Genomic DNA, 26,252 nt, shown 5'->3' with positions numbered 1-26,252 from the left:
GTTTGGCAAATGGTTTGTTTGGCATATGATTGGTTTGGCATATATGCTTATTGCAAGGCCGAACTTTACACTGGAGAAACGTAAAATAAATATATCCAAAATAGTTTATGTAAACGTAAATGTCTGAATTGTTGTCGAAATCAATACTCATTACCTATACTTGTTTTCCGAGAGAAAGAGGAGATAAAGAGAGAGGAAAGAGAAAATGATGGGGAGAGGAGAGAGATATGTGAAGAGTTGGCTTGTTCCAAGAACTCTTTCTTCTTCTTTTTTCCATAAATGAACTTTGTATGAAAGTTTTTTACTACATACACCATAACACTGTTAGCTGCTTACCAAACAAATGCATAGAATGATGAAACCCCGGTAAAAACCACATCAATTTATTGATGACCCAATATATTTCTAACGGGGATTTAAAAAATAAAAAAAAAAACTTTTTATTTGTGTGTCAGTGCCTATACAGGGAAAAAAGGTAAAGAATATCCCAAAAGATTCATACCGATCAAATCTGTTTTTTCATCCAAACCTTTTTCAGGAATGCGGATATACTTGGACGCCCTACTTTCAGATATGAATTTTACATAGTTGGGGGGGGGGGGTCTTATGAAAGTGTGTCTTTAGGGTATACTAGTATCACGGCTTCCATGTATGATGTGCCGTTAATAAGGCATTTAGGTAAAATTTGACAATTCAATTTTCTGAACGTCGCTATGCTGAACATATATAATTTTTTATCAAATTCATGACCTAAAAATGTGTAACGTGGTCATGGTGGTTATAGTCATAGATGCGGGAAATGGGTGACTCCAACATATATGGTTGTGTTCTGTATCAAAAGGGAACGAAATATAGACCCGCTTGCGTCAAGTGACTAGAAAACGAGAGCTTGAGATTTTGTCTTTGCCCACTGCTCACCTGTATGACCAGGAAAGCAACCAATATTCTGAGAGAGTGACTCTAACATGACTCAAAAGTTCCCTGGGTGACCAGCATTGAACAAAGACTTGTAAGGGGGCCCTATTACCTCCCTGAATATATAAGATGTGTATAACAGTAAAACAGCAAGATAGAGGGTTAAAGTCTAAGGTTCCGTTGGTTGCTTTTCAACAAGCATAATATTCGCTTTTATATCAACCAGGTAAAATATATTATCAATCCACGAATTTGCAAAACTTGTTGAACCTAAACAACAATTAAAAAATAACAAAGGTGGTAATTATTTCATGTCCTAATTTAGGAGAACAATTTCACAATACAACCATACTGCGGGATTAATAGTGATTGGGTTCTCCTATAAGGTAACATTATTGTCGTTCTTAAATATACGGTTTTAAACCGAATTTTCATGTCGCGTCGCCTAAAATTATCCAATCTTTCGCATTCTTATCTCTTCCCCTTCTCCTCTTTCTCATTCGCATCTCTTCCCCTTCTCCTCTTTCTCATTTTCATCTCTTCCCATTCTCCTCTTTCTCATTCTCATCCCTTCCCCTTCTCCTCTTTCTCATTCTCATCTCTTCCCCTTCTCCTCTTTCTCATTCTCATCTCTTCCCCTTCTCCTCTTTCTCATTCTCATCTCTTCCCCTTCTCCTCTTTCTCATTCTCATCTCTTCCCCCTTCTCCTCTTTCTCATTCTCATCTCTTCCCCTTCTCCTCTTTCTCATTCTCATCTCTTCCCCTTCTCCCTTCTTCCTCTTTCTCATTCTCATCTCTTCCCCTTCTCCTCTTTCTCATTCTCATCTCTTCCCCTTCTCCTCTTTCTCATTCTCATCTCTTCCCCTTCTCCTCTTTCTCATTCTCATCCCTTCCCCTTCTCCTCTTTCTCATTCTCATCCCTTCCCCTTCTCCTCTTTCTCATTCTCATCTCTTCCCCTTCTCCTCTTTCTCATTCTCATCTCTTTCTCATTCTCATCTCTTCCCCTTCTCCTCTTTCTCATTCTCATCTCTTCCCCTTCTCCTCTTTCTCATTCTCATCTCTTCTTTTTCTCCTCTTTCTCATTCTCATCTCTTCTTTTTCTTCTCTTTCTCATTCTCATCTCTTCCCCTTCTCCTCTTTCTCATTTTCATCTCTTCTTTTTCTCCTCTTTCTCATTCTCATCTCTTCCCCTTCTCCTCTTTCTCATTCTCATCTCTTCCCCTTCTCCTCTTTCTCATTCTCATCTCTTCCCCTTCTCCTCTTTCTCATTCTCATCTCTTCCCCTTCTCCTCTTTCTCATTCTCATCTCTTCCCCTTCTCCTCTTTCTCATTCTCATCTCTTCTTTTTCTTCTCTTTCTCATTCTCATCTCTTCCCCTTCTCCTCTTTCTCATTCCCATCTCTTCCCCCTTCTCCGCTTTCTCATTCTCATCTCTTCCCCTTCTCCTCTTTCTCATTTCCATCTCTTCTTTTTCTTCTCTTTCTCCTTCTCTATTCTTCCCTTTCTTCTCTGTCTCATTCTGAATTCGCCCGTTTTTTGTATTGTTTGATTGTGGGTGTGTGCTTATACGTTGGTGATACCTGCTGATAATTAATGGTGGTCTCTCTTTCCCCCTTTTTTTTTTCTTCTTCTAAATATACATATAATTATACGCTTAGTATTTATTTTGCTTTTTAATTTAATATGGTGTTTACCTTGTTAGGGGCCTCATGTACACGCACAAGTTTCTTTTTAGAGGTACTGGCCTATTATTTATTTTGTATTGATGACTTGGAATGATTTTATGATGCCAAATGAACTGAATTGAATTGGAAGTAAATTGATTATATAATAATTATGTTCTTCAATAAGACCGCCATGTAAATTCATTTCCCACAATATGTATTCATTTCCACGAGAGTCAGCAAAGTTGTCTCATTTGTCTCATAACATATTATGTGTAACTATATATCCCTCTACTGAATGTCTAATGCTAACAAGTATAATCATGACAATGGTTAACGTTATCTGCAACTGGGCCCATCATTATCGTCAAGGGCGATGAAGGGACTCTGACCGACATCACGATTCAGCGGTAGGACGTATGCCGTTCATCCCGATTCTATATACAACGGATATCAGATATATGTATGTTTATATCATATTTCTATAATATCTCACAATGCTTGAATCGCGAACCATGAGGTGGACAGTCATAATCATCATCATCATCATCATCATCATCATCATCGTCATCATCATCATCATCATCATCGTCATCATCATCATCATCATCATCATCATCATTATTATCATTATTATCAACATCATCATCATCATTATATTTGTCATCACCATTTTTTCAACGAAGCGAGTAACGTTTTTGATTTATTTTGTTTAATACATGATTCATTCTTTAGCAAATAAATTCCATGAATTAACGGTATTCATTTCCAAAAACTACTAGAAAATTACTTTTCAAAGACAACATACAAACTGGGTTGTATTAATAACAGAGTTTTATTTAGTGAACATTGCATGGTTATAAATTGCACCAAACTAAATATACAATTGTTTATGCTATGGTCACATTACCCAAAAGTAGCCTGCTCGGCGGCCGAGCGGCGAGTTTTTAACCAATTCTGACCGGCGGCTGCCCGGCCACCGAGCGGCGGCCGCCCAGGCACCGCTCGTTTTTAGGGCATCGCTCGGTCGCCGCTGAAGTTTTAGCGCGGAGTTAAAATTTGGGCGGCGCCTGCTCACTTTTCACTCGCCGCCCAAAATACGCTCGGTGCCTGGGCGTTCGCCGCCCGGGCACCGACCTAATCGCTGGGCGATGCCTATATTCCAACAGCGACCGAGCAGGCTACTGATCGGTCGGTCGCTGCTCTGATTTGTGACCATAGCTTAACATATACCCATTTTTCTCCACTTCACTGTAAGTGATATCACCATATAATAATAATAATAATAATATAATAATAATAATAATAATAATTTTGTTAACTAAGGGTAGCAATACCAGTATCAATACTGCTGCTCCCGCGGGCCCTGCAATTATCATTATCCATCAATATTATTTGCCAGGTACCCATTTACACCTGGGTGGAGAGTGGCAAATGTTGGATTAATGCCTTTTTTCAAAGGACGTTGGTGCCGGACTCTCAAGCCTTGGATTGGTTTGGTTTGGTTTCATCATCGTATAAACAAACATAATACATACACGTGAACATAAACAAATAAATTATAATTACTTGAAAATAATACGGATGAATAGCTCTATTCCGAAATCTTCCTAGATGTCCAGATTGAGAGGGTTTTTTTCGTCATAATATTTTATCCTATTAATTTAATCTTTGAAGGTATTCTCGCAAGCGTTATGTAATATCTGTTTAAACATTGCGATGTGCTTCATGTGCTCTTATTCATGTAAAATGAAAGTAATTGAGCCCTCGTGCTGCCGTTTTCCAGTATGCTCAATAACCCATTCAGTTTAATTCAATAATAATAATAATAGTCCGCTTTTATATAGCGCTTAATACAAATGTCTCTAAGTGCTTTAAAGATATACTATTACCCCGGTCATTGGATTTAATACTTAACCGCATGCACTGAGTACGCAATCTCCACTCCCTGGGGAGCATTCAATGAGTCAATTGAATGACCTACGGTACCTCCACATAAAATACTATTAAAGTAATTTATTTAAGATAAGTGCTTTTACCGCCTATCAAGAATTAAGAAAGTTAAAATTCCTCTTCTCCCTTGTGTACCATGTCACTTTTCAGACATGGATATTCTTTGGTGTTAGTCGACCTCCATCCTAACCACAATCACGATGACTATGATAAAAATGAAAAACAAATACAAAAATCATGATGTCAAAGGTATCATATAATGAAATACTAATAGTTGGCTTTCAGAAGAAGAAAAAACGCAACATTTATTCTTGGAAGGAGTACACTCACATTTGAAAGGCACCCTGGGTATTATGACAAAAATGTAAAGAAATAAAGTGAATGGAATTTCGAACCACTCTTTTTCAAAAAGTGACAGCTCAAACAAAATTGCCGGAACATAATGAAATCTGATACGAGACGATTGTATCACCCTTTCCCGAAGAGTCCTCAAGAAGTATAAAAGGGACAAGTTGTCGCTGCTGAAGTAGAGGATAGCGTTCATCATCTTCACCGAGTACAAATCCATCATCATCCTAACAAAAATTCATCATCATCTTAATGAATTCTGAATGGTAGAAAAGGAGAAATAATATGTAGTGAATGAAAAGAAATAAGGAAATCTCCAAACGTTGTCTCGCCTGCATGTCACGATGCGAATGATAACACATTACACATAATTATGAAAAGTATCTCATTTCAAGCTTTCAGGAGTTTAGGATGTTAATTTTGGTTCTGACAGTTTCCGGTAATGGTAATGTTGCATAGACTTTATCCTTGGAAAATGAGAAATCTCTATTTAAGAATGCTGCTAATACGATCTAAAAAAAACTATGGTAAAAAAAATATAAAAAAACAGACTAGAAAAATATTCAACTGCACACGCCGCGCCGTTGAGAATTATGCCTCTGCCTCTGATTGAATATCTCTCAAGTAGAATGTTTCTCACATGACATAACTGTTGACCTGGCGATCCGAAATCATCTTGAGATTGTGCGTTGTTCATAAAGTCTACTTAGGTACATATCAAGTTTGGTGAAATTGTAGTGGATCATCGTTCATTTGCCTAAGATGCCCTTGAACCTTCGACCTCATCATCGAAGTGTTATTCAATCATTAGTGTGTGTACAGTGCTTTTCATAAAAAATTGATTGACCTTTTGACTATTTGACCTCGGTCTGATTTGACCCATGTACCTGGGGTTTGAATTTAGTGATCATACCTCGTAGCTATACAAATTTATTGCGAATACAGCATGAGTGTTGACGACAACAACACGAACGACGACAACAACGACGACAACAAATACACCGACGCCGGATATAGTGACGCCTATGTCTCGCTCCATTTCGCAGGCGAGACAAAAATGACGCCGAATGGTAATTATAGGTAAAAGTCGACTACTGGTCATAATGTGAAAATAAATGTTTGGGACCAATTATGGAGGTTTCATATAAGAATCGGTGTATACTGTCAGCTGACTGTGAGGTTTTGAAACGGGGGGGAAGGGACGAGACAAGAAGACTCCTGAACCCCCTCCCATACTCTTTCTCTGAGCAGCAGCCTTTCAAATTCGTATTTCATTTTACGAGTAAGATCGGTGCCCATCCCCATATCATTCCAGTTCCCCTTCAATGGGTTGATTACACTATGCCACTGACATCATCCATTCAATGCACTCACCTTTAAAGTCGACTTTACCATCATTAGTAAAGTCGGCTTTGTCGATCATTGCGTTGATTTCTTCCTCCGACATCGGTCGATCAATGCTTAACATCGCTTGACGCAGCTCGTCAGCACTGCAAGCAAATAATTAACAAATAACAATTATTTGAGTTCACTTTCTACAAATTTGGATTAAGTCATTGACTAAAATCATCGAATAATCTTTTATAATGTAATGAATAATGATCCAGTATTGAGGCGCTAAATCCCTATCGCACTATAAAATGATCAATTGGACTATAATAATTAGTTTACAATACTTGTTTAGGAGTACACTTCTTTAAATACCCGTTTAGGATGTGAATTCTTGAGAAGAAAAACAACGCGAAATCCTCATTTAGGGTGTATTTTTGCCTTCAGAAGAAATCATCCTTTAGGGGGTGTCTGGAATACCTGTAGTCACACATGCTTACAGTATTTCTGCATGAATGAGACCACCGGGGCGAGCATCCCTTCTTACCCCTTTCACTCCTTAAGACTACCCTATCATTGTTCAACTACCCTATCACTGTCCAACTACCCTATCACTGTCCAACTACCCTATCACTGTCCAACTACCCTACCACTGTCTAACTACCCTAACACTGTCCAACTATACCCTATCAATGTCCAACTACCCTATCACTGTTCAACTACCCTATCACTGTCCTACCCAGGCGCGGATCCAGGGGGGGGGCGAGCGGGCCTTGCCCCCCCCCCCCCCCAAAAAAAAAAAAAAAAAAAGAGAAAAAAGGAAAGAAGCGAAAGGGAAAGAGGAGAGAAAGGAAAAGAAAGAATAGGAAGAAGAAAAGAAAAGGGGAAGAAGGAGATCGGGGGGCCGAAAGGGCTTTGCCTCCCAGGCTGTTGCCCCCCCCCCCCATAAAACAAATAAGAGAGAAGGAAGGAAGGGAAAGGAAAAGAGGAGATACTGGCGTACTGATAGGGAGGGGGGGGAGAGTTAGTGGAAATCAAATTCAAACGTGGTTTATTTCTAATTCCACAACGGTGGATTACAAATAATGCTGAAATGACATCATTTCCGAGATTTTTCCTAACTTTTTGGTAAATTATACGTTTGTATGTGTTTGTTGGAAAATGACAAATTCCTAAATTTGCAGCCAGGCAAGAAATATGATTCTTGAGATTCCTTCATGTCAGGGCCCGAGGTACGGTTGGGATCGGGAGCCTCGAGCTCTCTCCCCCCCCCCCCCCCCCCCCCCCACTTTTTTTGAAAAAGTATATTAAAGAGAAATAAAATAGAATGAGAGCAAGAAAGAAAGAATAGTTAACTGCCAGTGTTAACAAATAATGAGGCATCAAAATATGCTCATCTGACCGTGATTAAATGCCTAAAACCCCTAAGCTTCCGTGGGCTCTGCCCCCTGGATCCCACCAAGGGCCCTACGGCGGGTCCTTAGATGCTCATTTGACGGTAATTTAATACCTAAAACCCCTGATTTTGGGGGCTCCGACCCCTGGACCCAACGCCAAATAGTTACCTGCCAGTGTCACGAAATAATAAGGTATACAAAAAAAAATATGCTCATATGACCTTAATTAAACGCCTAAAAGCTCTGAGCTTCCGGGGCCGGCTTCGCCGCCGCTCCAGACAAGGATTAACAATCGAGAACGGTACAGCGAATCGTCTTTTTTCTCTCATAATCTTATGAAACGTGAAGCTTCCGCGCTTTGCGCGGGAGGGGGAACCTGAATTCAGACAAGCATTCAGAGGCGAGAACGGTAATACCAATCTTTTATGATTTAATAAAACGTAAAAGCTTCCGCGCTTCGCACGGGATGGAGGGGGGGGAACTTAATTCCGACGAGGATTATTTTCGAGAGCGGTACAACGAAATCGTCTTCTTTCTCTAATGATTTAATGAAAATTAAAAGCTTCCGCGCTTCGCGCGGGAGGGGGGAACCTGAATTCAGACGAGGATTAAGAGTCGAGAACTGAACAGGAAATCGTCTTTTTTCTCTCATAATCTTATGAAACTTTAAAGCTTCAGCGCTTCGCGCGGGAGGGGGGGGGACCTGAATTCAGACGAGGATTAAGAGTCGAGAACGGTACAACGAATCGCCTTCTTTCTCCAATAGTTTAATGAAACGTCAAAGCTTCCGCGAATCGCGCAGGAGGGGGAGGGGGTAAACTAAATTCAGACGAGGATTAAGAGTCGAGAACTGTTTAGCCAATCGTCTTCTTTCTCTCATAATCTTATGAAACTTAAAAGAGGGGGGGGGGGAGAGTCTAAATTCAGACGAGGATTATTTTCGAAAACGGTACAACGAATTGTTTTGTTTCTCTAATGATTTAAGGAAACTTAAAAGCTTCCGCGCTTCGCACGATAGGGGGAACCTGAATTCAGACGAGAATTTAGAGTTGAGAACTCTACAACGAATCGTTTTCTTTCTCTAATAATTTAATAAATCCTAAAATTGTCCGCGCTTCGCGCGAGAGGGGAAAAACTGAATTCAGACGAGATTTATTTTCGAGAACGGTACAACGAACCATCTTCTTTTTCTAATAATTAAATGAAACGTCAAAGCTTCCGCGTTTCGCGGAGGAGGGAGGGAGAAATTCGCCCCTCCCTGCACCGACCGACCCCCCCCCCCCCGCATCACGTCACTGTTGGTCACCATTACGTACCAATATTTGGCTCGCATAATTTCAAATTTGGGCCCCCCCCCCCTAAGAAATCCTGGATCCGCGCCTGGTCCTACCACCCTATCACTGTCCAACTACCCTATCACTGTTCAACTACCCTATCACTGTTCAACTACCCTATCACTGTCCTACCCAGGCGCGGATCCAGGGGGGGCGAGCGGGCCTTGCCCCCCCCCCCCCCGCAAAAAAAAAAAAAAAAAAAAAAAAGAGAGAAAAAGGAAAAGAAGCGAAAGGGAAAGAGGAGAGAAAGGAAAAGAAAGAATAGGAAGAAGAAAAGAAAGGGGGAAGAAGGAGATCGGGGGCCGAAAGGGCTTTGCCTCCCAGGCTGTTGCCCCCCCCCCCTAAAACAAATAAAGAGAAGGAGGAAAGGGAAAGGAAAAGAGGAGATACTGGCGTACTGATAGGGAGGGGGGGGGGAGTTAGTGGAAATCAAATTCAAACGTGGTTTATTTCTAATTCCACAACGGTGGATTACAAATTGCTGAAATGACATCATTTCCGAGATTTTTTCCTCACTTTTTAGTAAATTATACGTTTGTATGTGTTTGTTGGAAAATGACAAATTCCTAAATTTGCAGCCAGGCAAGAAATATGATTCTTGAGATTCCTTCATGTCAGGGCCCGAGGTACGGTGGGGATCGGGAGCCTCGAGCTCTCCCCCCCCCCCCCCCCCCTTTTTTTTGAAAAAGTATATTAAAGAGAAATAAAATAGAATGAGAGCAAGAAAGAAAGAATAGTTAACTGCCAGTGTTAACAAATAATGAGGCATCAAAATATGCTCATCTGACCGTGATTAAATGCCTAAAACCCCTAAGCTTCCGTGGCTCTGCCCCCTGGATCCCACCAAGGGCCCTACGGCGGGTCCTTAGATGCTCATCTGACGGTATTTAATGCCTAAAACCCCTGATTTTGGGTGGCTCCGACCCCTGGACCCTACGCCAAATAGTTACCTGCCAGTGTCACGAAATAATAAGGTATACAAAAAAAATATGCTCATATGACCTTAATTAAACGCCTAAAAGCTCTGAGCTTCCGGGGCCGGCTTCGCCGCCGCTCCAGACAAGGATTAACAATCGAGAACGGTACAGCGAATCGTCTTTTTTCTCTCATAATCTTATGAAACGTGAAGCTTCCGCGCTTTGCGCGGGAGGGGGAACATGAATTCAGACAAGCATTCAGAGGCGAGAACGGTAATACCAATCTTTTATGATTTAATAAAACGTAAAAGCTTCCGCGCTTCGCACGGGATGGAGGGGGGGGGGGACTTAATTCCGACGAGGATTATTTTCGAGAGCGGTACAACGAAATCGTCTTCTTTCTCTAATGATTTAATGAAAATTAAAAGCTTCCGCGCTTCGCGCGGGAGGGGGGAACCTGAATTCAGACGAGGATTAAGAGTCGAGAACTGAACAGCAAATCGTCTTTTTTCTCTCATAATCTTATGAAACTTTAAAGCTTCAGCGCTTCGCGCGGGAGGGGGGGGGGGGACCTGAATTCAGACGAGGATTAAGAGTCGAGAACGGTACAACGAATCGCCTTCTTTCTCCAATAGTTTAATGAAACGTCAAAGCTTCCGCGAATCGCGCAGGAGGGGGAGGGGGTAAACTAAATTCAGACGAGGATTAAGAGTCGAGAACTGTTCAGTCAATCGTCTTCTTTCTCTCATAATCTTATGAAACTTAAAAAGAGGGGGGGGGGGGAGAGTCTAAATTCAGACGAGGATTATTTTCGAAAACGGTACAACGAATCGTTTTGTTTCTCTAATGATTTAAGGAAACTTAAAAGCTTCCGCGCTTCGCACGATAGGGGGGAACCTGAATTTAGACGAGAATTTAGAGTTGAGAACTCTACAACGAATCGTTTTCTTTCTCTAATAATTTAATAAATCCAAAATTTTCCGCGCTTCGCGCTCGCGCTCGGGGATGAGAAAAACTAAATTCAGACGAGATTTATTTTCGAGAACGGTACAAGGAACCGTCTTCTTTTTCTAATAATTAAATGAAACGTCAAAGCTTCCGCGTTTCGCGGGAGGAGGGAGGGGGAAATTCGCCCCTCCCTGCACCGACCGACCCCCCCCCCCCCCCCGCATCACGTCACTGTTGGTCACCATTACGTACCAATATTTGGCTCGCATAATTTCAAATTTGGGCCCCCCCTAAGAAATCCTGGATCCGCGCCTGGTCCTACCACCCTATCACTGTCCAACTACCCTATCACTGTTCAACTACCCTATCACTGTTCAACTACCCTATCACATCACTGTCCAACTACCCTATCACTGTCCAACTACCCTACCACTGTTCAACTACCCTATCACTGTCCAACTACCCTATCACTGTCCAACTACCCTATCACTGTTCAACTACCCTATCACTGTTCAACTACCCTATCACTGTCCAACCACCCTATCACTGTCCAACTACCCTATCACTGTCCAACTACCCTATCACTGTCCAACTAACCTATCACTGTCCAACTTACCAGAGAAGGTTGTCGCCATCCTTGTCCAAGGCTTTGAAAGCTGTGCGGTATTGTGGCATTGCTGTCCTCCAGTTCGACCTCACCTTACCTGCTATAATCTCCAAAAACTCAGGAAATGTCATAGTTCCGTCTAGCCGAATGAAGGAAAAAAGGGTTATTTAGGTCCCACACAAAAGTCCTTTTCGAACAGTGATTCATCTTGCATTATTACGTCTCGATTTCAATGCACGAAGATTAGATCCGATAATTCACTAAAATAAATGCCTAATGAGTGGAGACATCTTAAGGTGATAAAAAGTAAGCACTTTCATGTACCTTTTGTTGAAACGAAGCTCCCATTCCACCATAGAAAATAGAATTGTGTACTACCACTTTAAAAAGAAATTAGTTTCACCTTTCACTGTAATTATTGTTGACCTGATGACCTCTTGGTAATACTTCATACACAGACGTTCAAGCAAGCTATTGATTTATACATATATATTTGACATTAATTATGCTTCAAGTCATAGATTATTAATTCAATTTACGTGTTGTGGTCAGTTTCATCTTTCGTTATCATTTCATAAGTCTTCACCATAAACTCACCATCAGCTCTAGACTTGTCAAGCTCATCCTCAGTAAGGACATGACCCACTGATTCCATCGCATACTTCAAGTGCCTAGTAGGGAAGGTGCCATCGCTTTTCTTGTCAAGGGCCTCGAATTTTTTCTTGAATTCTATTTAAAAAAGAGGTAATAACAAAATAAAGTGGAGATATGGTGTGAGTGAGAGAGGGGAGGAAAGAAGCAGGAGATGTTTGTAGGAAACATCGAGTAATGTACACACATATACATACATATATATATATATATATATATATATATATATAATATATATATATATATATATATATATCATATATAAACTAGCAAAGGACTTGCAATTGCTAATAAAAGCAAAGTCGTTCCTCTTAAAAGCAAATACTTTCACATGACTATAAATTATTGAAGTGAATAAGAATTTGTTTTTCATCATTAGCGTTATTTTGCTTGATTTCTTCAATATTGCAATCTTCAAATTGCAAGCAGACGTGATGTCTCAGTGGTGGAGCAGTGGTCTCGAAACCGGGAGGTCCCGTGATCGAAACCAAGTCTATGCGCTAGTGCCTTTTAGTAAGGCATTAATCCTCATTACCAAGTCCCTCGGAGAGGATTGAAAGCCGTCGGTCCCCTGGTTGCTTACTTACAAGCACCCATGCTTTCTTAGCATTCAAGTATTACAAACAAACTAACCAACCAACCAACTGATATCCTCTCATGTTAACGGGAATTGTTTTTTATCCTAGAAGACCAGCTATTATTTCACATCTTTAATGATCTTATTTTATTTTGATGCTCTTCGAGAGCTAACATTGTACCGCAATACTAATATCGTGTTTTAACATTGTTTTATAATACCCTCTTGTTATATCTTTCGTCTCCCATTTTAAAAATTGAAAGATTCGGAATTTCGTACCTGCTATCTGCTGTTCGGTAAATATGATTTTGGCTGCCTGTAATGAAAGAAGAAAAAAACGAAATTAAAAGAACATTGTTAGCAATGAGGAATCCAGATAGTGAAATGTCGTATTTTGCTTCAGTGACTTATTATACACCAACAAAAAGGGGCACTTTCTGGAGAGAAAAGAAAAGATCACTTACAACCTCAAAGCGAAAATATAGCTATTATAAATGGGTAGGCCCTTTAATATACCCCCTACATTGTGATTAGATTATCAGGGATGATTTCATAGTTTGTTTATCTCTTTACATGGTCCAAGATACTGCTTAAGTATCATACTTAGCAGTGTGATGGTCTTAATATTTAATTGCGAGCGAGCGAAGAGAGCAAGCAAAACAAAAAATATTTGCGATGTCGTATTGCGAAAAAATACATCTTATAAAGAGGGTAAAACGATCCTAATCATGAAAGACTGACAACGTATTTAATAAGAAACAAAATTTATTAAAACAAAATGCGAGCAAGCAAAATGCAGCGAGCTTTGGGTGAACTTGAAGAAAAAAGTTGATCATATAGTCGCTTTAAATTAGGAGCATATTTTATAGTGAAACGTAAAGGGGCCAATGTTAAAAGGACACTAATTAAAAAAGAAAAGGAGAACGTGTCAAGGTAAAAATCGTGATTATCAAAGGTGACAATGGGGCACTGCTAGCACCTGATAAGGGGCACTTACCAGAAATGAAGAAAGGCACTCATGCGGACGGAAAGGGACACTTTTTACAAAGTAAAAGGGGCAATTATTAAAAGGAAAATGGCACTAATTAGAAAGGATAGGGGCACGTGTCAAAATAAAAGAGGCACTTATCAAAGGTGAAAAGGGGCATTTATTACAAAGTCGAAGGAGCACCTCTCAAATTGTAATAAGGGCACTCACCGGAGATGAAAAGAGGCACTTTAAACTATCAATATGAAAGGGACACCTCTCGTATTTGAAAAGAAGCAATTAGAGGTATTTCTTGTACCTGAAAAAGGGCACTCATCTAAGATGAATAGGGGCACTTGTTAGAATGGAAAGGGGCACGTATTACAAAGGAAAATGGGCACTTGTCGAAATAAAAAGGGCAACTATTAGATTTTGATAAAGGCATTTGGCAGACGTGTGAGAAGGGGCATTTAAGGGAAAGGGAACTTGCTCTTATCAAAAAAGAAAAGGGACATTTCCAGACTTAAGTCAACAAATATTCATTAAAAAATACTCGTTAAGCTTAGAAAGTTATCTAAACCCATGCCTAACTATTATAGTACGCCCGCCGAAGCCTGTCCGCATCGCTTCCGTGATCAACTAAAAAACTTCATTGTTCGACCCTATCAATTAAATTCAGGAAAAATAGGAGCAGTTCCCTGTAGATCCAGGACTTTAAAGTGTTATTTTGTGGTCTCGTCAGGTCTGACTACAGAGGTCCCCCCCCTTTTTTTTTTTCATTACCGGCCTTCTACCGTGGTAATGCCGTCTTATAATTAGGGACCTGTTGAAAGGGGACGATGACGCGTTCCTCTCACACTAATCCTATCCTCCTTATTTTGTAGACCATTTTAATTTTGGGGACGGTGAGGCGATGTCCTGTGACCCTATTCATGTTACTCCTTTGGGCATACCGTTCCAATTGTATTTCTTTGTTTTGTTTGTCTCCTTCTCTAAGCTTCTCTTCGTTACCTTTTATCCTTTCTTCTATCATTCTAACATTTTCTCATCCCTCTTTCGATCTGTTATTCTGTGCTGTTATCCTTCTATCGTTTCCTCTTCTTTCTTTCCAGATGTAATCATTTCTTTTATCGTTCTATCAATTCCTGTTCTATCTTAATTTCTTATATTACTCTTTGTTTTATCCTTTCATCTTTTCCTTTATCTCTCCCTCATAATTGTTTGTTTTTCGAAAAATGACCTTTTATATTCCCTTTCTGTTATTTCCCATGTACACGACACACTATTCCGTCCGTTTACAGACTGGACGTTATTTCAGCCGAGACTGGAGAACCATCCTGAAAATCAAAGGACGGTGACATGTACGATTTTGCACATGCGGAAACCGATATTTCGCTAGGCTGATGACCGTAGAGGCATCGCAGAGGCGAACTTTGATTTTCGCCAACATGCGTCAGAAAAGGTAGCGAATTCCAAAATCGCAACGTTCGTAAGCATTCGCCGCTCCCCCTTAAGAAGTTTAGCGACGGTTGAGCCATGAGTCTTAAACGCGGATCAACTTATTCCCGGTCACTTTAAGGTCACTGAGCTTTCGAAAATAGGACGTAAGCAGGGCTCCCACTTAGCCGAGTTGGAGCCACGAGTTGTGGCGAGCTGGCGCGATCTTATGGCGAGCCGTTTTATCATTAAAACATATTTCTTGATATCACGAAATCGATTCTTGATATCACGAAATCGAATTCTTGATATCAAGAATTACCATTGCTTTACAACGTAAAATTATTTCTTGATATCAAGAAATATGTTTTAATGATAAAATCAGCTTGCCATAAGATCGCGCCAGCTCGCCACAACCCGAGGCTCCAACTGATGATAGTCCAGGCTAGAGAGCAAGGAACCTTGTTTTTTTTATATATACAATGTTTTTTTGATGGTTTCTTATCAATTTGAGGGTGCTGATTCCAATCCGATGAGTGCCAGACGCGAAACCTTGAGCATTTTTCGTAAAACGCGAAAATTCAAAATGGCCGCCAAAATGGCCGCCAAATCATGAAAACGCTTATTATATGGCCATTTAAAAGGTTATTCGATGTTTTCTTGTCAATTCGGGGGTGCTGAGTCCGAATCCGATGAGTGCCAGACGCGAAACCTTGAGCATTTCTTGTAAAATGCGAAAAATTCAAAATGGCCGCCAAAATGGCCGCCAAATCATGAAAACGCTATTATATGGCCATTTAAAAGGTTATTTGATGTTTTCTTGTCAAATCGAGGGTGCTGAATCCGAATCCGATGAGTGCCAGACGCGAAACCTTGAGCATTTCTCGTAAAATGCGAAAAAATTCAAAATGGCCGCCAAAATGGCCGCCAAATCATGAAAAAGCTCATTCTATGGCCATTTAAAAGATTATTTGATGTTTTCTTGTCAAATCGAGGGTGCTGAATCCGAATCCGATGAGTGCCAGACGCGAAACCTTGAGCATTTTACGCAAAATACGATTATTATTTTTGTAGTCGATACCAATATAGTGAACCCAGCAGGCTAGCTAGAAATCAAACAAAGTTTACTTTGTGTAATGGGAAAGTTATATACACGTATAAATAAAATAATGAATAATGAGCATATAGATGATATAGATATTCATTGTAAAACATATTTTTGTCCATTATAGACAATCATTTACCATAATAATATTGATGTCTTTCTAGTCTTACCACCTCCATAATAGCAGTGCCGAACAAAGTCAAATATTATTAGTCTTCACAACTGCTAATGTCACTGTCACTGTCACTCTCTTCTGATGTCTTGTTCATTGGATTTTGGCAGCGGACATCGCCCTTACAGCGGCAGAATTCCAAGCATGCCAATGACGATTTGGTGCAGCTGCACTGGGCTGTTCTGCAGTCGCTCTTACACCCATACTTAATGATATTGAGGACTTCTTCCGGTCGACTGGCTGATCATTTTCGAGATAGACGGGTTGAATCGTAGAAGATTTCATCCTCCATCCATTCTTCAATGGGTCTAGGGCTGGGGGTACTGGCTTGCCAGCATCCACCCACAACGCTACTTGATAATGGGCACGCTGGCAATGTGGCCGAAAAGCGGCCATAGTTGGTGTAAGACTCATTAATTTGGGAGGTACTAGGCGCTTGCCACCAGCCTTCTTTGTGAAAATGTTTCTTCGCATTGTGTCAAGAGAGTCATTTGGTTCTTCTCGGTACAGGGATGCCAGTATCTCAAGCAGGATTATATTACTTCATCGAGAGGCGTTTCAGTATTACCAAGGAGTAGAGAATCAGGATAGGGCTCCCAATTCTTGAGTGCAGATGCCTTTCCTACTCCATAGAAACAGGAAACGGTATCGCATCCAGTCAATGCATGGGCTCCAAGTAGATTGGGCATGATCTTCGTGTGTTTCTTGATAACCTTATTGACATCTATGACTTCTCAAGTGCGAGACGTTGATTCCATTACCACCTTTGTTGTGTGTGGTATTCCATTGGTTTGGAAATGTAGATGGTGTGCAAGAATGACCAGAACATCTGTGTCATCGCACACAACTTTGATAGGTGAGTGACCATCCTTGGATCATGCGGATCAGGTCCAATTACGATCAGTCGTTTGCCCTCTGGTACTTGCATGGAACACAACTGATCTACGATCATCTTGATGACTTGTTGCTTGTTTGCAGTTACATTTAGGATGACGTTCTGCTTTGGCAGTGACTGTTCAGCTTGTATACACGGTTGCAACCTACCCGGGCGTAGATCATCTCTGTATTGATAACTATAGATACCTCACCTCTTGATGACATATCAGAAGCCTTTGCCATTCTTTGACTCTCCTCTTCATTGTGTCATGGAACCCATTCGGCAACTTTCTTTCGTACCCGTTCATCTGATCAGTTCCAATCTTGATTGCATCATCGGCATTTACTGCTGGATAATCTACAACCTGTCCAGTGTAGATGTTCACCAGGCTTGAAGGAGGATGCTTCTCACTGTCAAATACATCTATACATGTCGATAGCGACTCTCGAATTCCCTTTCGGTCAGCCGCATCTTATTTGATTATTTGAGACTCTCTTCTTTGTGACAAGTGACAACTTTTTGATCTTTCCCTTCTTGCACGGCTTCCAAGTCATTCTTTAGTTGTCAAAGAGGCTGAGAGACAAAGCCCAGATAGCAAGGGTAGACTCGTTCAAAGTGGATGGGTGGATGGAGGAAGGGTTGGGTGGATGGAGGAGGGGTAGAGTGGATGGAGGAGAGGTAGGGTGGATGGAGGAGAGGTAGGGTGGATGGAGGAGAGGTAGGGTGGATGGAGGAAGGGTTGGGTGGATGGAGGCGAGGTAGGGTGGATGGAAGAGGGGTAGGGTGGATGGAGGAGAGGTAGGGCGGTTGGAGGAGAGGTAGGGTGGAAGGAGGAGGGGTAGGTGGATGGAGGAGAGGTAGGGTGGATTGAGGAGAGATAGGGTGGATGGAGGAGAGGTAGGGTGGATGGAGGTGTGATAGAGGTAGGGTGGATTGAGGAGAGGTAGGGCGGTTGGAGGAGAGGTAGGATGGAAGGAGGAGGGGTAGGGTGGATGGAGGAGAGGTATGGTGGAAGGAGGGTGTGATAGAGGTAGGGTGGATGGAGGAGGGGTAGGGCGGTTGGAGGAGAGGTAGGATGGAAGGAGGAGGGGTAGGGTGGATTGAGAAGAGGTATGGTGGAGAGGAGGTGTGATAGAGGTAGGGTGGATGGAGGAGGGGTAGGGCGGATGGAGGAGGGGTAGGGTGGATTGAGGAGAGATAGGGTGAATGGAGGAGGGGTAGGGTGGATGGAGGAGGGGTAGGGTGGATGGAGGAGGAGTAGGGTGGATTGAGAAGAGGTATGGTGGAGAGGAGGTGTGATATAGAGGTAGGGTGGATGGAGGAGGGGTAGGGCGGATGGAGGAGGGGTAGGGTGGATTGAGGAGAGATAGGGTGAATGGAGGAGGGGTAGGGTGGATGGAGGAGGGGTAGGGTGGATGGAGGAGGAGTAGGGTGGATTGAGAAGAGGTAGGGTGGATTGAGAAGAGGTAGGGTAGGAGGAGGGGGGGTAGGGTGGATGGAGGAGGGGTAGAGTGGATGGAGGAGAAGGTCCCTTTTCATAGCGCATGTACGTCGATTCAATGTACATATCGGACCAGATGCCGTTCCAAATGCCATCCTGATGGTGCATCACATGTTCTCCATCTAAGAACTGCTTGAGTAATGCTGGTGGCAGACGTTGCATGGAGCGGAGATAGTACAGCCCATAGCGTGCATAATTGGTATGCCCTGAAGCAAAGAAATAGGGAAGCATTTCTTTGACAGCTTGCAGATGGAGAGACCAGTCACCCTCCCTCTCAGCTCTAACAAAAGCCATACAGATGAGCATGGGCTTTACAAGACAGTTCATCCACAACTTTGTAGTTCGACTCCTTTGCTTGCTGGCTACTTCAATCAACTCGTCAAAGTCAGTGAATTGGTGGTCTTCCAGTACTGATCTTAATATCTCCTCAATGACAAGTCGAAGCGCCCTGAAATTCTGTGGGAACTTCTTCCCAGACAGAAGTTTGGAACTCCAGCAAATCGTGACTTCAGTATGTCTTCGAGCCCACTTCCCGACATGAAATAGCCGATACTTCCTAGAAAACTAATTATCATGTGCATGCCGCCTAGTCTGGGTACAAACTTGGCAAATCTGTCTTGGTTAGCCCAGACTATGTTTACCATCACTTGGTAGAGTTGCTGATCACACGTAAGAATTGTCTATTCTTGACCTGTAAGTGATGTCAGGAACTGTGCCTGTACCATTGCTGTCATCATTGTGTCAGGTTCTGCTGGTGTCATATCCAAGAATGGAGTGTACACTACTGTAGTCTTGGGCCTCAGTTGCTGTCCACTGTCCCGTGCATGCTTTGTATTGAAACCGCTAAATTCTGGGCAATCCTCGTTTCTTGTCACGGCCTGTAGGAAAGTAAGATCTTTTGCTGCTGCTCTGTTCTTGGAGACTTGCATACTTTCATCTTACCTGTTGTATATATCAATTACATGATGTGGTAGCCAGTTAACCATGGGTCTAGCTCTCAGATGCTTGTTTCCATGGTGAATATGAAGGACATGGCACTAGCCATGTAACAAGTCACCTGACTCCAACTAGAATGAAAAGTCTCAAATTTGTGTTTGGGTCATGCATACAAATGCATACAAATGGGGCAGTGTACTTTATGTGATGTTTGTGGAAGATGTTTGTGTGTGTGTGTGAGGGGTGGTGTGTGTGTGAGGGGTGGGATGGGTGTGGGTGTGTGCCAGGGTGGGGTGGGTGTGTGTGTGGGTGAGCGTGTGTGTGGGTGTTTTGTATAATTGTTTGCGGGTGATAATTGCACATTTAGAAAAAACCTCTGAGGTCTTAAATCGTGCTCATTAATGGTTTTATTAAATGTGTAATTAAATTTATTTGGCGGCCATATTGGCGGCCATTTTGACTTTTTCGCGTTTTACGAAAAATGCTCTAGGTTTCGCGTCTGGCACTTATCGGATTCGGATTCAGCACCCTCTATTTGACAAGAAAACATCAAATAATCTTTTAAATGGCCATAATTAAGCTTTTTCATGATTTGGCGGCCATTTTGGCGGCCATTTTGAATTTTTTCGCATTTTACGAGAAATGCTCAAGTTTTTGCGTCTGGCACTCATCGGATTCGGATTCAGCACCCTCGATTTGACAAGAAAACATCAAATAACCTTTTAAATGGCCATATAATAAGCGTTTTCATGATTTGGCGGCCATTTTGGCGGCCATTTTGAATTTTTGCGTTTAACGAAAAATGCTCAAGGTTTCGCGTCTGGCACTCATTGGATTTGGATTCAGCACCCTCGAATTGACAAGAATCACTCAAAAAACATTGTATATATAAAAAAACATGGTTCAGTCCCTTTCCTATGGGGCCTAGCCTGGACTATGATACAAATTTTGCCGGGAAACCGCCTACTAATAATTGATATATATGGTAAATTATTATATTTATCCGGACTGGATATATATCGCGTAGTCCAGGCGCGTACGCAGGATTTTTTCAAGGGGGGGGGGGGGGGGTTTTACATTTATAAATCGGGCCGAAAATTTCGCAACGACTCAGCCAGCCGCTGAATAAGCGGGGGGGGGGGGGGGGGGGGGGGGTAAGAGGTCACTTTTTTCTTTTTTTTTGGTCTCGAAATTTGAAAATTTGACATTTTGCTCCGTTGGGGGGGGGGTAAGGTCAGCTTTTTTAGGTCAACCAAAAAAAAAAGGGGGGGGGGGTTTTAGAGAATTTTAGGGGGGGTTTACACACAAAAAATTACCAAAGGGGGGGGGTTTAACCCCCCAAACACCCCCCCCCCCCCCCCCTTCGCGCCTGGCGAAGTCCCATATACATCTTTCTGGGCCAAATTTCTTATCATTTTGATGATTCCAGAACCTTGCAGTACACAACAATACTTATATGCTAGATGATCAACCTTTTCTGATCGATTCCACAACGTTTCTTTCACAATGCAATCGCATGACCAGAACTGGTCTATACCTTTAATCAAAGGGCAACAAATTCTGAAACTGCATTGTAAGATCACTTTCAGATTAGGAGAAGTTTATTCTTTAAAGAGTATTTTAAATTGAATGGAACGTCTCAACTCAGTAAGCATGGCTGAGATTTGTAAAAAGTGCTCATTGAAAAAAATCCCTGCATCGATTTGAATAACAATCATATTTGTCGCATGATCCCTTTTAATAACCTTGTTTTCTCTCTCGTTTGCAGGGAGAGAAGAAGCTATGTCACGTTAAAGACATCACAAAAAATCAGTCTATTGCGTTTATACATATAAATACAGAACAACCCATGTAATTATTAGAATGTCATTTTGGAATAACTCTTCAACGAATACCCGACATTATAGCATCACTACATTGCCGGTACCACATTGTCTTTAACCAGTATCATATAAAGTTATTATTAATATCCAGTTCAGTATAATGTTTTTCGGCAAATAAAGATGCGCTATTTTTTTAGGGTTGAGATGCTAGGAAATGGTTTCAAGAGTATATTACACAAATCTAAACCATTAGATAATGATGAAGGCTCTCTCTCTCTCTCTCTCTCTCTCCCTCTCTGCATTATCAACTACATAGAAAGCAATACAAAAAACTTAGGGTTATCTGGGATAACCTCGTTTAAGCAAGTCATGTAAAAATGGCGCTTCACCCCCCCCCCCCCCATCCCCTCCCCTAATTTTAAACTGGATTAACATCGAGGGACTATCGATTTTTGGAAGGAAAAAATTATCAGGCTTCAGGCGATGGCGATATTGCAGGGACTTTCTCCCGAAAGTACCGGATGGATTTAGAAAGGAATCCGAGATAACTCTTTCCCGATGATGGAGAATGCAACAAAATCTTTGGAACGCTTTACTTTTTAGTGAAAAACCCAAATTTGTAGTAAAGTACTGTAAAAAAAAATGTTTTACTTGAATTAGTTCACGTAGTAATTGTAATTTTAATTTAATTCAACCATATAATACTAGTTTAGTGTGATTTGTACTAATCTATTTCATTATTGCAGCAGTGATTATTGACCAGATACTTGCCCAACGAATCAACAACAAATGTATGGAAAGTGGATGGGGAAGCCATTATGCATCCACCCCGAACCCTCCGTTCAAGCAATCAAGCATTACTTTGTTTACCCAAAATCAATACATTATTCTAAGGGGCAGATCTTTTGCAGTTGCTGGACCATATACCTTTGGAACAATCTTCCCATTTCCATATACAGGCACCCACAGTCCGGTGACATATCCACACGACCACGACACCTCTACTTTATATTGTATCATTATTATCGTATGTGAATAGAATGAACAGGGGATCGGGAGAGAAATATACATAAATGGAATTCGATAAACAGGTGTATTAAAGGGATTGGATCGCCAGTTTTCATGTGCAGAAGGCCATAATTCGCTGACACCAGACTTGGTGGAAATACCATTAATGGGGGTACAAATTGCACACAGCAAACCCATAGTCCAGTCAAGAATTACCCCTAATCTCTCGGAGAGCTCGAGAGTCTTCGGGCAAATCATAGCATTACATAAGGTCCAATGGTCATAAAACTCAAGGCTAACCTGGTGATGGACAACACCTGTTATTGGGTAAACACCCGAACGGTGTCGAATTCCCCATGAGAGCCGACTAATACCTCCAAATTATTTTAAGCCTTAAATTACTGTAGACGACAGCAACACATGTCAGGATGGAAAACAAATGAAATCGTGATCTAACAACTTACCATCTTTAGAAATTGGGATAGATCCGGCAAAATTGAAGATAGAAAGCAAAATTTCTCTGGATCTCTCTTCTGGTCGACTTGCTTTCAAGGAGTGGCAAGGGTGCAGTGATGTCAAAGAGTATTATACAGACATATAAAGCACGTGACTATATGCTGGTAATGTCTAGCCGCCAGCTTCCACTTGTTTGCAAAAAGTTTCCTGTAAAAGAACGTCCAATTTCCTGGAATTTTTAAAAATGCCTCTTACGTGGATTTGTTACTTGGATGAATTGCTAAGGGGAGACAAAAGTCATACCCCAGTACGCTCTCGAGTTTGGCAATTCAGAACATCTAGATAGCCGTCGTGAGCGATAAAAACTCTAATCCATCCCTTGAAATTAAATTGCAGTGCCCCTATTATGTGCTCTTTTTAAAGGGTACAAAAAACCTCATATTAGGCATTCCATCTCATTCAGTAGTAGATTTAACGACCTAAATACTGGGAACAACATAATTATGGATTGATGCCCACATAATTGAGTTTGAAACGCACTTCTGGTCAAGAATGGTAGAAGAATCCGTCTGCATAAAAAAGATTAATCCTTCACTGAATAGGACTGATCTCGAGGCAGCAGACAGCAAAATATTGTGTAAATAATAAAAGGTCCGCATGAGTGTTTCAGATGTATCACGTTTTGTTTTCACATTGTTTTTGACGGATATACTTCCCTCATTATCACTTCAACATGCTGGCTTCGATTTTATGACTAAGAGTTTAATTGGCATATGTTTTGTTTGGCAAATGGTTTGTTTGGCATATGATTGGTTTGGCATATATGCTTATTGCAAGGCTGAACTTTACACTGGAGAAACGTAATATAAATATATCCGAAATAGTTTATGTAAACGTAAATGTCTGGATTGTTGTCGAAATCAATATTCATTACCTATACTTGTTTTCCGAGAGAGAGAGGGAGATAAAGAGAGAGGAAAGAGAAAATGATGGGGGAGAGGAGGAGGGATGTGAAGAGTTGGCTTGTTCCAAGATCTCTTTCTTCTTCTTTTTTGCATAAATGAACTTTGTATGACAGTTTTCTTTACTACATACACCATAACACTCTTAGCTGCTAACCAAACAAATACATAGAAAATGAAACCCCGGTAAAAACCACATCCATTTATTGATGACCCAATATAACTCTAACAGGGATTTAAACAAAAAAACATTTTATTTGTGTGTCAGTGCCTATACAGGGAAAAAAAGTAAAGAATATCCCAAAAAGATTCATCCCGATCAAATCTGTTTTTTTCATCGTAACCCTTTTCAGGAAGGCGGATATACCTGGACGCCCTACTTTCAAATATGAATTTTACATAGTTGGGGGGGGGGTCTTATGAAAGTGTGTCTTAGGGTATACTAGCATCATGGATTTCATGTATGATGTGCCGTTAATAAGGCATTTAGATAACATTTGACAATTGAATTATCTGAACGTCGCTATGCTGAACATGCATAATTGTTATCAAATTCATGACCTATGAAATATGGTTGTGTTCTTTTTCAAAAAGGAAACGAGATATGGACCCGAAAACGAGAGCTTGAGATTTTGATACAATCTTGAACTTCGACCCCCCCCCCCCCCCCCCCCTCTAAACTCTTTGCCCACTGCTCACCTGAATGACCAAGAAAAACAACCAATATTCTGAGAGAGTGACTCTAACATGACTCAAAACGCTCCCTGGGTGACCGGCAGTGAACAAAGACTTGTAAGGGGCCCCTATAACCTCCCTGAATATATAAGATATGTATAACAGTAAAACAGCAAGAGAGAGGGTTAAAGCCTTAGGTTCCATTGGTTGCTCATCAACAAGCATAATAATTATTCGCTTTTATATCAACCAGGTAAAATATATTATCAATCCACGAATTTGCAAAACTTGTTGAACCTAAAGGCCCGGTCACACAGAGGGGACGCATGGGGGACGCACGGCCGGCGCATGGAAAATTTGCAATTTTGGCCAGTGCGTTGTCGTGCGCCCAACTTTTGTCGAAGCTATACAGCTAGCTGACACCAAATGCATAGCGCGCTGGACGCATACAGGGCGTATACAGGGCGCACACAGGGCGCACACAGGGCGCACACAGAGCGCACATGAAAACAACTTCCACGAATGCACAGCGTGTTGCTAGCGCGCTGGACGAATGGTCCACGCATGCACCGCGTTCTACGACGCACGGCCAGCGCATTGAAAATCGGAAAAGAACGTGTGCCTAACTTTTGTCATAATTTTGGAAAAGCTAGCGAGCTGACACAAAATGCACGGCGTGTAGCTAGCGCGCTGTGCGTATACAGGGCGTGTGCTCCGCGTTTGTCTGGCGCTGGTCTAGCGCGCTCCACGCATGTCTGGCGCTGGTCTAGCGCGCTCCGGCGCATGTCTGGCGTGCCTTTGGCGTGTATATTCATGCGTCGAGCTCGGCGCACGTTTTTGAGCATGCTCAAAAAATCCCGACGCACACAGCGAATGACGACGCATGCATAGCGCTGGTCCAGCGTTGGTCCAGCGCGCTCGACGAACGAGTAACGAATGATGACGCACGCCTAGCGAACGACAACGCACTGGCCCAAATTGCAAATCTCCAATGCGCTGGCCGTGCGTTCCCCATGCGTCCTCCCTGTGTGACCGGGCCTTAAACAACAATTAAAAAAAAACAATGGTGGAAATTAGTTCATGTCCTAATTTAGGAGACAAATTTCACAATGCAACCATACTGCAGGGTTAATAGTGATTGGGTTCTCCTATAGGGTAACATTATTGTCGTTCTTAAATATACGGTTTTATGTTGTTAAAACCGAATTTTCATGCCGCGTCGCCTAAAATTCCTAGTTAACGCAATGAGGCAAAATTATGCATACTTGCTTATCTCTAAGTACTTTACAGAACAAAATACAGAAGGAGTGAAAATGGTGCACTGGGATCATAATTGTGAGATCTACAAAGTGCTGAATGGATATATTTTCAAATAACTTCTTAACTTTTCATACGTTTCTATTATCTTTAGGCATTACGGCAAGTTATTTCATAAAAAAGTGACTGCATATGAAAATGACATTTCCCCCATAAGATTTTGTCACAGTTTATTGGACATAAAATACACATTATTTAACTGAAACGCGGCATTCTTTCTGGTTTATACTGTATTAACAATTCAATGAGATATGATGGAGCAAACTGATGACAACATTGATAAGTTTAATCATAAAAGTTCTTGAAATGTAATACGGGACTGGATAGGTAGCCAATGTAAATTTCTTAAGTCTGGGGATATTGATTCATGTTTCT

General features: G+C 41.5%; 1 protein-coding gene across 1 annotated transcript; it reads right to left on the bottom strand.

The window, feature by feature from the left end:
* Positions 1-3,892: 3,892 nt before the first annotated feature.
* Positions 3,893-23,186, bottom strand: LOC115929586 (calcium-binding protein SPEC 2D-like). The gene is made up of 6 exons (XM_030999085.1): positions 22,932-23,186; positions 12,921-12,957; positions 12,011-12,142; positions 11,423-11,552; positions 6,256-6,371; positions 3,893-5,140 (listed from the first exon to the last, which is right to left on the bottom strand). The coding sequence occupies exons 1-6, from the start codon at positions 22,932-22,934 to the stop codon at positions 5,109-5,111; spliced, it is 450 nt and encodes a 149-aa protein (XP_030854945.1). The 5' UTR covers positions 22,935-23,186; the 3' UTR covers positions 3,893-5,108.
* Between the last annotated feature and the right edge of the window lie 3,066 nt (positions 23,187-26,252).

This window comes from Strongylocentrotus purpuratus, unplaced genomic scaffold (assembly GCF_000002235.5).
Source record: "Strongylocentrotus purpuratus isolate Spur 01 unplaced genomic scaffold, Spur_5.0 spur5_scaffold_5, whole genome shotgun sequence".
NCBI classification, from domain to species: domain Eukaryota; kingdom Metazoa; phylum Echinodermata; class Echinoidea; order Camarodonta; family Strongylocentrotidae; genus Strongylocentrotus; species Strongylocentrotus purpuratus.
This window is presented reverse-complemented; position numbering and strand designations above follow the sequence as displayed.

Excerpts from the sequence above, each read along its gene's own strand:
- LOC115929586 (XM_030999085.1), bottom strand. Across the intron at positions 12,143-12,920 it reads TACCGAACAGCAGATAGCAG|AATTCAAGAAAAAATTCGAG; the intron begins GTACGAAATTCC and ends TTTTTTAAATAG. Across the intron at positions 6,372-11,422 it reads GATGGCGACAACCTTCTCTG|TGCTGACGAGCTGCGTCAAG; the intron begins GTAAGTTGGACA and ends ATTTGCTTGCAG.